The sequence below is a fragment of the Lissotriton helveticus genome, chromosome 3_1 (assembly GCF_964261635.1).
Source record: "Lissotriton helveticus chromosome 3_1, aLisHel1.1, whole genome shotgun sequence".
NCBI lineage: Eukaryota > Metazoa > Chordata > Amphibia > Caudata > Salamandridae > Lissotriton > Lissotriton helveticus.
Genome location: NC_136061.1, coordinates 2,077,416,988 through 2,077,430,051, shown reverse-complemented (window position 1 = coordinate 2,077,430,051; position 13,064 = coordinate 2,077,416,988). Strand labels below are relative to the sequence as shown.

General features: G+C 50.6%; 1 protein-coding gene across 1 annotated transcript in view; it reads left to right on the top strand.

Moving 5' to 3' along the window:
• Positions 1-13,064, top strand: part of FANCI (FA complementation group I) — a 765,095-nt gene that overhangs the window by 613,905 nt on the left and 138,126 nt on the right. Inside the window, exon 32 of the mRNA XM_078683200.1 lies at positions 1,015-1,202. Within this exon, the coding sequence (XP_078539326.1) occupies positions 1,015-1,202 (188 nt within the window). The remainder of the gene's footprint in view (positions 1-1,014; positions 1,203-13,064) is intronic.

The window sequence follows — 13,064 nt, the reverse complement described above, 5'->3', positions numbered from 1 at the left end:
AAACACCCCTGTACCCCAAAACCCAAACCCTACCCTGAAACCTAAAAACACCCCTGTACCCCAAAACCCAAACCCTGCCCTAAAACCTTAGTACACCTATACATATACTCCTATACTCATATTTATTTAAAAAATTACTTAAAATAATAAATTTAATTTATAATATTTAAAAACATAAATAAATATTTTTATTTATAATTAATATTAATTAAATCATTTATATAATATTAAATAAAATTAAAATAAATTATATACTTACCAATACTTACGATGTAATGGTATGCGTTGTAATAGCATCTGCGGTGTAATGCCATGCGTTGTAATGCCATGCGTTGTAATGGATCCTGCGTTGTAATAGCTGCGTTGTAACAGCATTACGACGTAAAAGTTGCGTTGTAAGTGATACACACCACCAGGGCCAGCCTCTCACAGTGAACCAGTGCTTTCTATTTTTTAATACAATCACAAGAAACTTGTGACTTTTTTTTAATCTCCACTTTGGAAAACTTCAATGAAAGAAGCCAATTGTCCCCTGGACTAATGTCTATTCTTCTGTAGGTGCCAACCTGATTCCCAAAAGACAAGAGATGCACAGGGGGCCCATTACCCTTTGCAAATCCGGTACCACCTTAACTCAGGAATTTGTAACTGATCAATTTTTTGCATCAGGAATTATGATTGTGCACCATTGATACATGTTACCAATTAGCAATTTGGAAGGAATGCCCAAAACACGCCCCTTCCAAATATCGAATTTGTAATAACTTCTAAACCCATTTTTTCAAATCTCTAAATGGGTTTGGAAAATTAACGTGGCATTCGCTAGGTTTGCTATCACTAAATCACCTCGTACATCTAGCCCTTAATCCTACTATCTGTCTGGTTCATATTACTAGCTTCTCTGATAAGTTTGCATTAACAAATATTTATGTTTTAATATACTAACCTTTCTGTCAGGAGAAAACTCTTCCCTACTTAATGTATGTAATTACATTATTTTGCCATTTTTCGTAGAAGAACCTTCCTCTCAAGCAGCGAATCCAAGGGAGCCAATTGAAAAGACAATAATCTTGTTGATGGGAACTCTGCTGACTGCTTGCCATGAGCTAGTTCAAACAGCCCTTCCGCCTGGAAGCTGCACAGACACCCTGCTGAAGGAGCTCGCCAAGGTGTACACCATTCTCACTTCTCTGGTGAAATATGTGAGTTTGTTCCCAGCTTTTAACATCTTACAATCATCTTTCATTATATAAGTAGTAGTTGTGTTTTGCAAACATGCATCACAGATTATAGTTCAAACTGGTAATATTCTTTCATATAGCAGAAAAACAGGTCAGTCTATTGAGATAATGGATAAGGATCATGGGTCTGGATGTGCTGAGAGATTTTTCAGTCGTAAATCCTGTGATTTGCCAAATTAGAGGGTCCACAACCGCAAAATCTTTTTATAATGTGCTAACACAATTTTGCAATTCGTAAAGGCTTTTCGAAATTGCAAATGGAGTTACCGACCCATTACAAATTACATTTTGGGTAGGGCATGGAAAGTGCTTTCCTTCCGAAATGCATGATCAAAATCATTGATCAGTTACCAACTCCCAAGTTGTGGTGGTAACTGATTTTTGAAAAGGAAGAGGTCTCTTTGGACCCCTTCTCCTTTCTGGATCGGAATGACAGCTTAATTTCACTCCAGGTTTCCTAATCAGAATGTTTTTAAATTGCCCTGGCGCTGTTCAAGAATTTAATAGCATTAATAAAAAACCAAATGTTTTCCATTTTGGTATCCAAATATGTGGCTAGTCGCTAGCAGGTAACCATCCTTGCGATTGTAGGCAATCACAGAGGGATGCAAATTGTGACCTGCTAAATAAACATTAATTATGTAAGTCCTACAACTCCTTATTTTGAAAACCAGTCGGTGAGTGCATAGGTATGTTTGTGAAATAAAATACTGGTTGCAAAATGTCAATGCACAAATTATAATCACTTTTTTGTGACCATGAGTTTAGTACACCTGTCCCATGGTCTGTAAGCCTATTGTAATGTATGTGCTAGTGGTTAATAGTGTATTGAAACATCAGAAGGTTTTTTAAATGATAGGCAAGAAGCAACAGAGTTTGAAGTTTATTTTTCACTCTTCCTCACAGAATTTCTAGTAGATGAACTCCTTCATCAACATCACTGCATTTTGATTGAACTTCACAGTCCAATCAGCAACCGTGAACGTACAGTATAACCACAGATTTCTTACATTTAGAATATCCACAGGAGCCAAACTGGATCCATAAGATCTTTTCAGCATAGCCCCTGCTCGCCGGTATGTTATGCGGTTTTTATATAGCGCACAGCTGGCCGGCAACGCGCTGAAGCAGAAAACTGCAGAACAATAGACAACAGAAGCTGCCTACAGTGGAGGAAAGAGGTGCGTTTTGACAGGAATGCCAGGTAGTTTTTCATGCTGCGAATGGTGATGGGGAGCATATTCCAAAGTTTGGCTGCCAATACACAGAAGGAGCGTCCACGAGCATGAGCCCTCCTCGCCTAACAACTGCCAGATACTGGCCCATAGACCGGAGTTGGCGGGAGGGGGTGTACAGTGTAAGCAGATTGGCCAAGATGTCTGGGGAGGAGAGATTTAAAACTTTCTTTGTGTCTGAAAGCTAAGGGCGGAGTCTACCCACACACCCAGATTTTTTACCACCTGTTTGGGGACGGGTGGAAAGCCCAGCTTAGCAGACCACCAGCCCTCACTCCACAGCTCTGTGTCTCTCCCGACAAGCAGTACCTCGGACTTGTTGGCGTTGAGCTGAAGACAGTTGGCAGTCATCCACTCAGAGATGATCTCCAGATCCCTCTGAAACTTGCATGCGTCCTGTCCAGAGTCATCTGAGAGTGCCACAACAAACTGTGTGTCGTCCGCATAAGACACTGCTGTGAGCCCTCTGCTTTTTGCCACTACTGCCAATGGTTGTACATATAGATTGAACAATGTCGGACTCCGAGCTGAGCCCTGCGGTACCCCATATTTGATGGTATGGACATCGCGTCCACATCAGACAAAACAGCACGTTTGCCTAGGAGCCGCCCTTCAGCGCCAGACCAAATTTTTTGATTGAACTCTGACTAAAGGCAAGCCGCCTTTAGTGTGATGGAGATAATGGGGATGAGGACAATTTCTAGTTAGACTTGCAAGATGTCAGTGGATTGGACACTTCCCCCGACAGTGGTTTGGGTTCTCCAACTGGTCTTCAACGGAAGAGAGAACCTTGTTTGCTGTAACCACGAGATGAGCGGCTGTTTCCTGGACTTAGTTGGTGACTGTTCAGGTACGAATAGTGTCCTCGCTGTAGTTTTGCTGCCTGGGCAGGCCTCTTCCTAGCTCTTGCATATGTTCAACAAAGCCCAGAGTGACACTTTCATGGGTTCCTAGGCTAAATCTTGTTCCTGCTCACCCTTAAATAAACAGGGGGCACGACACCCCAGACCTTCTTCAGGTGACCCTGCTTTCTTGACGCAGCAGCTTACTCTTAACAATCTAACAGTCCAGGCTTTTTTTTTTATATATAGCGCGAACTAGAACCGAACCGAATCAGTTATCAGAGCGCTTTACATAGCACCAGTTACGTTACATGAGGACACACTTTCATTTTAGGCACGGGGAGATTAAGTGATTTGCCCAGAATCACAGTGGGTTTTTGGCGTCGTTACCGAGACTCGAACCCAGATCCCCAGGTCCGAGGTCGAGCGCCTTAGCCGTTAGGCCAACCCCTCTCCCGCTTCTATGAGCAATGTTAATACTAACTCATTCTCTATGACCCCCCACCCCAACACCCCTCCTGATAGAGAATCAAAGAGGATCGAGGCATTCGGGAAACAGATGTTCTCCTCAGCTAGCCTCAGGAGGTACTCGCTTAGATTATGGTACATCGTCGCTGAGATCTTGCCTGCAGTCTCAGAGGAATTCTGTGCCAACCTGGCACAAACTATTAAGGATGGCCAGGACCTGGCCATATGTCATAATGTCACAACGGGACACTTCTAATTGTTTAGGCACAGCAATTGAGACTAGCGTGGTGCTCTGGCACCATGCATGAATGAGATCCACTGGCTTTTCAGGTGTCGCTCATGGATATGCCTTTGACAGGTTTTGCCTATATGGCAAGGATACTGATACTTGTGCCAGGTGGCCTTGTGCCTCTGAAACAGGCTAAATTGTCAGGGCATTTTACTGATAGTGCATCACCGGATGGAATCTTTAAATGCTTGGGGAATGAACTCAGCCGATGATGCCTAGCACATGTCAAATGGCTGTTACTCCCAGAGGTGGCACAGGGCTCCTTCCAGCAATGGGGAGATCCGAGGCTCGATCTATTTGCCACCATAGAGAGTGCACAATATCAGCACTTTTGCACGCTGAAGTTCCCAAGAAGGCTGTCTATTGGAAATGTTTTCTGCCTTGCCTATGTACCTTCCTACCTCTCTTGCCCAGACTTTGGTAGAAGATCATGAACAACTGGGCCCAAGTCATCCTAGTGGCTCTGGATTGGGCCATGGACTGTAGTATCTGGAATTTCTTGGCATGAAGATCAGTCCTCCGATCAGGCTGATGCTTTTGGAGGGCCCTCTGCTGCAGCAGGAGTTTAGGGTCTTTCACTCAGGCTGTACAATCTACTCATCAATGCATGGAGATTTAATCTTTTTGAAGTAGTGGATAGTGTGGCACCTGTAATACGGACCCACTCCAGCCAAACTGTCAGATGTGTTATTTTTAATTGTGACTTTGTCCCAGCAACAACTTGCAGTGGGTGCTATTAATGGGTATTTGTCTGCCATAATGGCATTTTTGCATTTAGTGTGCCATCTGCCTTTATTTAAATCACTTGATGTGATTTCTTAAAGTCCTACTTCATATATTTCCTCCTAAATCATTTGTGATGCCTCAGTGGGATCTTAATTTGGTCCTTACTTTTTCTTATGGGCGCTCCTTTTGAGATGCTACACAGCTGCACTCTGTCTCCTTTTTCATTGCAATAATTTCAGTTTGCTCTATGAGTGAACTTCAGGCGCTTTCAGTCTGGCCACCCTACACCACCTTCTTTCAGGACAAACTAGTGCTGAGGAGTTGGGCTGGCTATCTACTAAATGGTGTGACTCCCTTTCATGTGTAACTTCTGATGTTCTTTGCACCTCTCCCCCGAAAGAAGAGGTGAGCCTCCATCTTTTGAAGTCTAAAAAGAATTGAGTTTTTACATCAATTGCACCAGACACCATCGGCTCTTGGAAGCAATGAAAGGTAAGACAGTGCAGAAAAGGACTTTGTCCAGGTGAGTAGTCCTCTGCATTAAGACCTGCTATGCATTTTCCCAGAAGCAGCCTCCAAAAGGATAGAAGGCAAATTCTGCCAGGGCTGCTAAAAATACATTGACACGCGGAGTACCAGTCATGAATATTTGTCAGGCTGCAGCGTGAACATCTGAAAGAAACAGGTTAGTATTAGATTCCTTACCTTAGAATATCCCCAGGCGTCAGTCTGGATCCGGAAACTTTTGCGTAGCAGTACCCCTGCGCGTCGGTAGGCGTCGTCTGCAGGCGTCCCCTGCGGCTCCGCGTCGTCGGCGTCGTGCGCTGTGATGACGTCGCTGGAGTATATAGACGCCGCCTCCGCGCGCTGACGTCAGTTCTTCTTTTTTCCGCGCCAGTTAGCGCAGATCCGAAGAGCAGTACTCCGGTCTTTTGACCAAAGTTTTTGATAACTCTAACTCTTTCAGGTGCCAGTAGGATGCCCGGTTTTAAAAGTTGTGACGGGTGCGACCGCCTGATGTCGGTCACCGACCACCATCGACTCTGCCTCCGGTGCCTGGGCGCCGACCACGACGTGGAGTCCTGCGTCGACTGCCGGGCCTTGACGGGTAAGGCTAGACGGGAGCGGTCCCGCAAGCTGCTCGAGCTCCGGCTGTCGGCCCCGCGTCGGGAGCGGTCCCGGTCCGGCCGGAGGTCGAGGGAGCGGTCGAGAGAACGATCGCGGAGCCGCCACGAGCGCTCCGGAAGTCGTCACCATTCCTCCGGTTCCTCAGCTAAGCGACACAAGAAGTCGGGGCGTCGTCATCGTACCCCCGACTCCCCCCGACGCTCGCGCGATGCGGCCGGGGGTTCGGTGGCCCCGGCCCCGCGTGGGTCGCCGACGCCGCCTGCTCCATACCCGTCGGTCCCTGGGCAAGGCGCGTCGCACGAGGAGATAGAGGAGTTCCTCTAGAGGAGTTCCTCATGGCCATGAGGGCGCTGTCTCCTCCGGCGGGGCCTACGGCGCCTGCGGGCCCGGTGGTCCCGTCTGGGGGCCCGAGCGGTTCGGGTGCTCCTGCCCCGACGCCGCCGGCGGTTCCGGCCCCGGCGCCGCTGGGCCCTTCAGGGTCGTCGCCGGCTGGTCACCCGGCCTCTCCGGCACCGATTCCATCGGGGCAACCCGTGCTGCCGCCTCCGCCCGGCGCCGTGACTCCGACGCCGGTTCCGGCCGGCGTCGGGGCTCCGGCACCGGGCGGCGCCACCCCCATTCCCTCTCCAATTCCGGACGCGGAGTCGGACCGGCGTCGTCCGACGCCGAGTCCGGCGCCGATGGGGCCCATTGACCCCGAGGAGCCGGTCTACATCGTTGAGTCAGTCTATGGTGATGATGAAGACTATGGAGAGGGTTGGGAGGGGTCTGAGGACCCTCTGTCACGCGAGTGTCAGTACGACGTGGACTGGACAGGTGACTTGGGTGATGCCAGTGGTCTGGACGAATCTCCTAACCCTGGTTTTGTCTCGCCTCCCACTGTGGCGTCGGAGGCTGGGGCTGCTTATTCTGTGGTGCTGATGAGGGCTGCCAAGGCCTTGAGCCTTGAGCTCCCCGTCGCTAAAGTGAAGCCTAACATCCTCACCGAGGTCTTCAAACCGCAGTCATGCCCACAGGAGCCTCTGCTGCCGTTTAATGAAGCCTTGACGGACGTTCTGTTGGGCACGTGGTCCAGGCCCGCTTCAGGTTCGCCTGTTGATAGGAACGTTGCCAGGCGCCACCGTCCGTGTTCGGACGACCCTAAGTTCCTGTCCACCCATCCCACCCCTGAGAGTCTGGTGATCCAGGCCTCAACTTCCCAATCCGCGTTCCCGTCGGCCCCGCCCGACCGGGAATCTAAGAGGTACGACCAGTATGGCAAAAAGGTCTTCTCGTCCCTGAGTCTGGGACTGCGGTCTTGCTACACCGCATGCCTCTTGGGCCGCTACACCCACTCTCTGTGGGATACGGTCGCGGAGTGTCTGCCGCAATGCCCGCAGGAGTTACGGGACAAGCTCGGCCAGGCTATGGTTGAAGGCCGAGACGCGGCGAGGTATTCCATCAGGTGTGGTCTTGACACGACCGACTCGCTGGGCAGAGCGATGTCCACAACGGTGGCGATTCGTCGCCACGCCTGGCTGAGATCCGCCAATTTTTCGACGGATGTCCAAAATGCCTTGATGGACATGCCGTTCGATGGCAGTCGCCTGTTTGGCGACAAAGCGGACAACGCGCTTGAGCGCTTCAAGGACTCCAGGGTCACGGCCAAGTCCTTGGGTCTCTCGACCCAGCGCCAGCAAACGGGTTCGTTTCGTTCCTTTCGTGGCCACGGAAGGGGCGGTCCCACACGTGCTGCCAGCCACGCACCGCAGAACACTTCTCAACGCGGTGGCGGCCGTGGATTCCGCCGTGGTGGCGGTCGGGGACAGCGGCGAGGTCAGGCCACACCTCCCCCCGCAGCAGCCTCCAAATCCTCCTAGTCCGAGCTTTCAGGCCCATGTGACGCCAGTAGGTGGCAGGGTTCGCCATCACCACTCCCGCTGGCGCACTATCACATCGGTTAGGTGGGTGCTGCAGCTCGTTCGAAGGGGCTACTCCCTCCCCTTCGAGACCACTCCTCCAGCCATGCCACCGCAGAACCACCGTGTGTCGGGGGACCACTTGACACTTCTGCAGGAGGAAGTTACGGCCCTCTTGGCCAAGGGGGCCATTGAGCGCGTTCCTGGGCCAGAAGTAGGGTGTGGTTGCTATTCCCACTACTTTCTGGTACCCAAGAAGGACAAGGGGGGCCTGCGTCCTATCTTGGATCTACGGAACGTCAACGGCTTCCTCCGGAAGGAGAAGTTCAAGTTGTTGACTTTGGCTCAGGTCTTGGCTGCTCTAGACCCGCTAGACTGGATGGTAGCGTTGGACTTGCAGGATGCGTATTTTCACATCCCCGTCCTGCCGGCCCACCGGCGTTACCTACGGTTCACGGTAGGCCACGAGCACTTTCAGTTTATCGTGCTCCCATTCGGCCTTACCAGCGCCCCACGGGTGTTCGCAGCTCATCTGCGCCGGTTAGGGGTTTCAGTCTTCCCCTACCTCGACGACTGGTTGTTGAAGGCGGGCTCGCCCCAGACAGTCGTCCACCACCTTCAGATGACGGCAGACCTCCTGCACGAGCTGGGGTTTTCCATCAACGTGCCGAAATCACACCTGTGTCCCTCTCAAAAGCTCCTTTTCATCGGGGCGGTTCTCGACTCGGCGCAGTTTCGGGTTTATCCTCCGGAACGGCGGGTCCGGGATATTCAGGCTCTGATTCCCATCTTTCAGCCGTTATCCCGGGTCTCGGTCAGGTTGACGCTGCGGCTTCTGGGACTGATGGCCTCCTGCATCCTTCTGGTGCATCACGCCAGGTGGCGGATGCGGGCTCTGCAGTGGGACCTGAAGTTTCAGTGGGCCCAGCATCAGGGCAACCTATCCGACCATGTCCTGATCTCGGAGGGCACTGCGAGACAGTTGCAGTGGTGGCTTACGGACCGCGATTGGGTCAGAGGCAGATCCCTCTCCCTTCCCCAACCGGAGCACGTAGTTGTGACGGACGCGTCCCTCCGGGGCTGGGGAGGCCACTTGGGAGAGGCGGAGATCAGAGGCATCTGGTCTCCGGCGGAGTCCCGGCTCCATATCAACATGTTGGAGCTGCGGGCGATTCGCCTAGCACTGAAGGCATTCCTCCCCTTTGTCACCGGGAGTGTGGTGCAGGTGTTCACGGACAACTCCACCGCCATGTGGTACTGCAACAAGCAGAGCGGAGTGGGGTCGTGGACCCTTTGCCAGGAGGCTCTGTGCCTCTGGCAATGGCTGGAACGTCAGGGCGTGACTCTGACGGTTCAACACCTGGCAGGTTCTCTGAACGCCAGGGCGGACAAACTCAGCCGTCGGTGCTCGGTGGATCACGAATGGCGTCTGAACTCGGTCGTGGCGAAAGGCCTCTTTCTGCAATGGGGAGAGCCTTGGTTAGATCTATTCGCCACAGAAGAGAACGCGCAATGTCATCAGTTCTGCGCGTTGGAGTTTCCAAGACGGCACTCGCTCGGCAACGCCTTTCGGCGCGAGTGGAGTTGCGGTCTATTGTACGCCTTTCCGCCTATACCACTTCTGCCCAGAGTGCTGAAGAAGATCAGGCGCGACCGGGCCCAAGTTATCCTTGTGGCTCCGGACTGGGCTCGAAGGTACTGGTATCCCGAGCTACTCAGCATGTCAGTCGGTCCCTCGATCCGCCTGCCCCTTCAGGAGGACCTTCTGTCGCAGCAGCAGGGGACGGTCCTCCACCCGAACCTGTCCAGTCTCCACCTCCATGCTTGGAGATTGAGCGGCGACAGTTGAGGCCATTTGACTTGCCTCCTGAAGTCTGTGATGTGATTCTGGCAGCCAGGCGTCCCTCCACAAAGTCGGTATACGCCTGCCGGTGGAACAGATTTGTGGCATGGTGCACAGCAAAGGCTGTGGATCCCCTTTCTGCCCCTCTCTCCGAGGTTCTCCTCTTTCTTCTCTCTCTTGCCCAGCAGGGCTCTGCTCTGGGCACTATCTAGGGCTACCTTTCGGCCCTTTCCGCCTTCTTAAGGCTACCTGATCAGCCATCTTTGTTCAAGTCCCCTATTGTAACAAGATTCTTGAAGGGCATCACGCACATGTATCCACCTGTTCCGTTCGTGATGCCTCAGTGGGACTTGAACCTGGTTCTGACTTTCTTGATGTGCGCTCCCTTTGAGCCGCTTCATTCCTGTCCTCTCCGTCTTCTGGCTTTAAAGACGGCCTTCCTGGTTGCCATCACCTCTGCCAGGAGAGTGAGTGAGCTCCAGGCTCTTTCTGTGAAACCTCCTTTCTTGTCCATTCATCCAGACAAGGTGGTTCTTAGAACTAGACCTTCTTTCCTGCCCAAAGTAGTTTCTGCTTTTCACATCGGGCAGTCCATCACCTTACCCTCCTTCTTCCCGCCTCCGCATCCTTCAAAAGATGAAGAGCGGCTCCATCGTCTGGACCCAAAACGTGCACTTTCATTTTATATGGATCGCACACGCCAGTTCCGGGTGGATGACCAACTGTTTGTTGGCTACGTGGGTGAGAAGAAGGGACGGGCGGTACAGAAACGAACCATTTCTCGGTGGGTCGTCCTGTGCATCAAGGCATGCTACTCTTTGGCTCGGAAGGAGCCTCCTGTTGGGCTGAGGGCCCATTCCACTCGGGCCACGGCGGCTACTACTGCCCTGGGCCGGGGAGTCCCTTTGCAGGACATTTGCCAGGCGGCTACGTGGGCCTCGCTGCACACCTTTGCGAGGCATTACTGCCTGGACAGTCAAGTCCGGAGGGACGGCTTCTTTGGCCGTTCGGTCCTCCAGGATTTTCTGGTGTAGGATTGTATTGGTTCGCAGACCCACCACCGGGGTTGGTATTGCTGGGGTATCTATTCTAAGGTAAGGAATCTAATACTAACCTGTTTCTTTCAGATGAACAAGTTACTTACCTTCGGTAACGATATATCTGTAAGAAACAGTAGTTAGTATTAGATTCCTTACCACCCCACCCGTCCTCCCCGTTCTGCGAACTGATACCTAGGGTTAAGGACATCCCTTTCAGGGCCCTAGTTTCAAATGGCACCAGTGTTAGTTCTCACATGGCTCTGCGTGTTCTGGCGCGGAAAAGCTGTGTGCAAAGAACTGACGTCAGCGCGCGGAGGCGGCGTCTATATACTCCAGCGACGTCATCACGGCGCACGACGCCGACGACGCGGAGCCGCAGGGGACGCCTGCAGACGACGCCCACCGACGCGCAGGGGTACTGCTACGCAAAAGTTTCCGGATCCAGACTGACGCCTGGGGATATTCTAAGGTAAGGAATCTAATACTAACTACTGTTTCTTACAGATATATCGTTACCGAAGGTAAGTAACTTGTTCATCAGTGCACGTTATCGATGCACTACTGCCTTGACAGCCAGGTCCGACAGGAAGGGCATTTTGATACTTTAGTCCTACCAGACTTGTTGGTCTTTTGGTCTGAGTCTTTCCATGGACCCAGCACATGGAGAGGTACTGCTTTAGTATCTATTCTAAAGGTGAAGTATCCATCAAAATAAGCTACTTAATTGTCAGAAACAGAGGTGGGTCATTTGGTATGTTTCAGTAGATGTGTTATGGTCTGCAATGGAGAGGGTGCAATCTGGAAGTTCATTATCCTTCCTACTACCTCTGGCACTTCTAACTAAAACTGTTGTAAGTAGAGGCAAACATCTCCAAGTGCGATTAGAGCATTGTTTGCACTGAAGAGAATAGGTTGACTTATTTCTGTACATTTAAACTTAGGTGATGTAAATTATGGTTAGGTATTTATAATTAATCAGTTTGCATTTATTGTTTTTGGAAATAAATTTAGTTAACACACCGTAGGATTTCCAGTATGCATCGTCATTGATAATACAAAGATCTCTTTCCCAGGCTGAGCTGGCAGGGTGAGTCTTAGGGGTGAGAGATGTATCAAAGGCTTAGTGGAACCTAGAAACTACCCTGTGCAAAGCAGACACTTTAAGTAGGCCAGTAGAAGAGGGAATTCAGTTGGCTCATAAGGAAACTAGTTGAGAGCAGGGTGTGCTATCTCGTAAGTTCATATGTCTAGCTGAGTGGCTTCTCTTGTGGATTTAAGTGGCTCCGTGGACAGAAATTGCCCATCATGGAGCTATGGCTGAAGCATGTTTGAGATGGCTCAACTAGTGCTGCAGATCCACTAGAAGCATTTCATTTATATAGGCCCTGGCTCCATCTAGTACCATATACTAAGGACTAATAGAGATACCCAAGTACTGACCTGAATCTGTACACCGTTTATTTAAAAGTCTGTTTTTTGAAGATAAAGCAAAGAGAAACAGGAGGTCAAGCAAATTAGTGGCTTCCGTCCCAGCAAAAATGGCGGCAACATTACATCAGAACATATGAATTGTAGATTTATCGTAGAGAGGACCATCCTGCCCAATGAAGAAAACATTATAAATGACAAAGACATTAGAAAATGATACCGATCATATAACAGACAAATACGAGAGGACGGATAAAGAATAGAAGGAAGAAAAGAGACAGGACAGAAAGAGCAATTGAAGGGAGATTCCCTAAGGAGAGGGAGATTGTAGGGGTTGGGCACACTATAATAGTCTAGGGGTTGGGCTGGGGACCAAAGAAGGCACAAGGGACGGAAAAAACACATCTGTTGATTCAAATGAGTCAGCCAGGGGAGTCCTCAAACAGTTGCAGGGCCCTTAATCTGGGGGGGGATGACCATTCGTGAGTGCCCAGTCTTGGAGAGATGCTGTATCAATGACTGCCAGATGCACTCAAAGCGTGTGTCTGTATGAGTAATGCAGCTGTCAGTAATTCTGAAGCTAGAACATTCCACAACCGAAGAAACCAAACGGCAATAGGGGGAGGATGTGGTTTCTTCCAATATAAGGCAATGGATTGTCTAGCCGCCCCAGCAGGTGAAAGATTAGGTGCCACTCGGCGTTTGTCATTACAGTCAATGTGGTGGGTTTAACACCCAGGAGCACAATCAATGGTGAGGAAGGAATTGGGAAGCCCACCACTTCCTTGATATGGCTGAGGACCTCTTTAAAAAATAAGATGAGACCAGGACACGACCACCAAATATGCACAAAATCTCTCATATCCCTTAGGCATCTCCAGCAAGTTGGGGGGGGATGTAGGGAACATCTGATGCAGCCGTGTCGG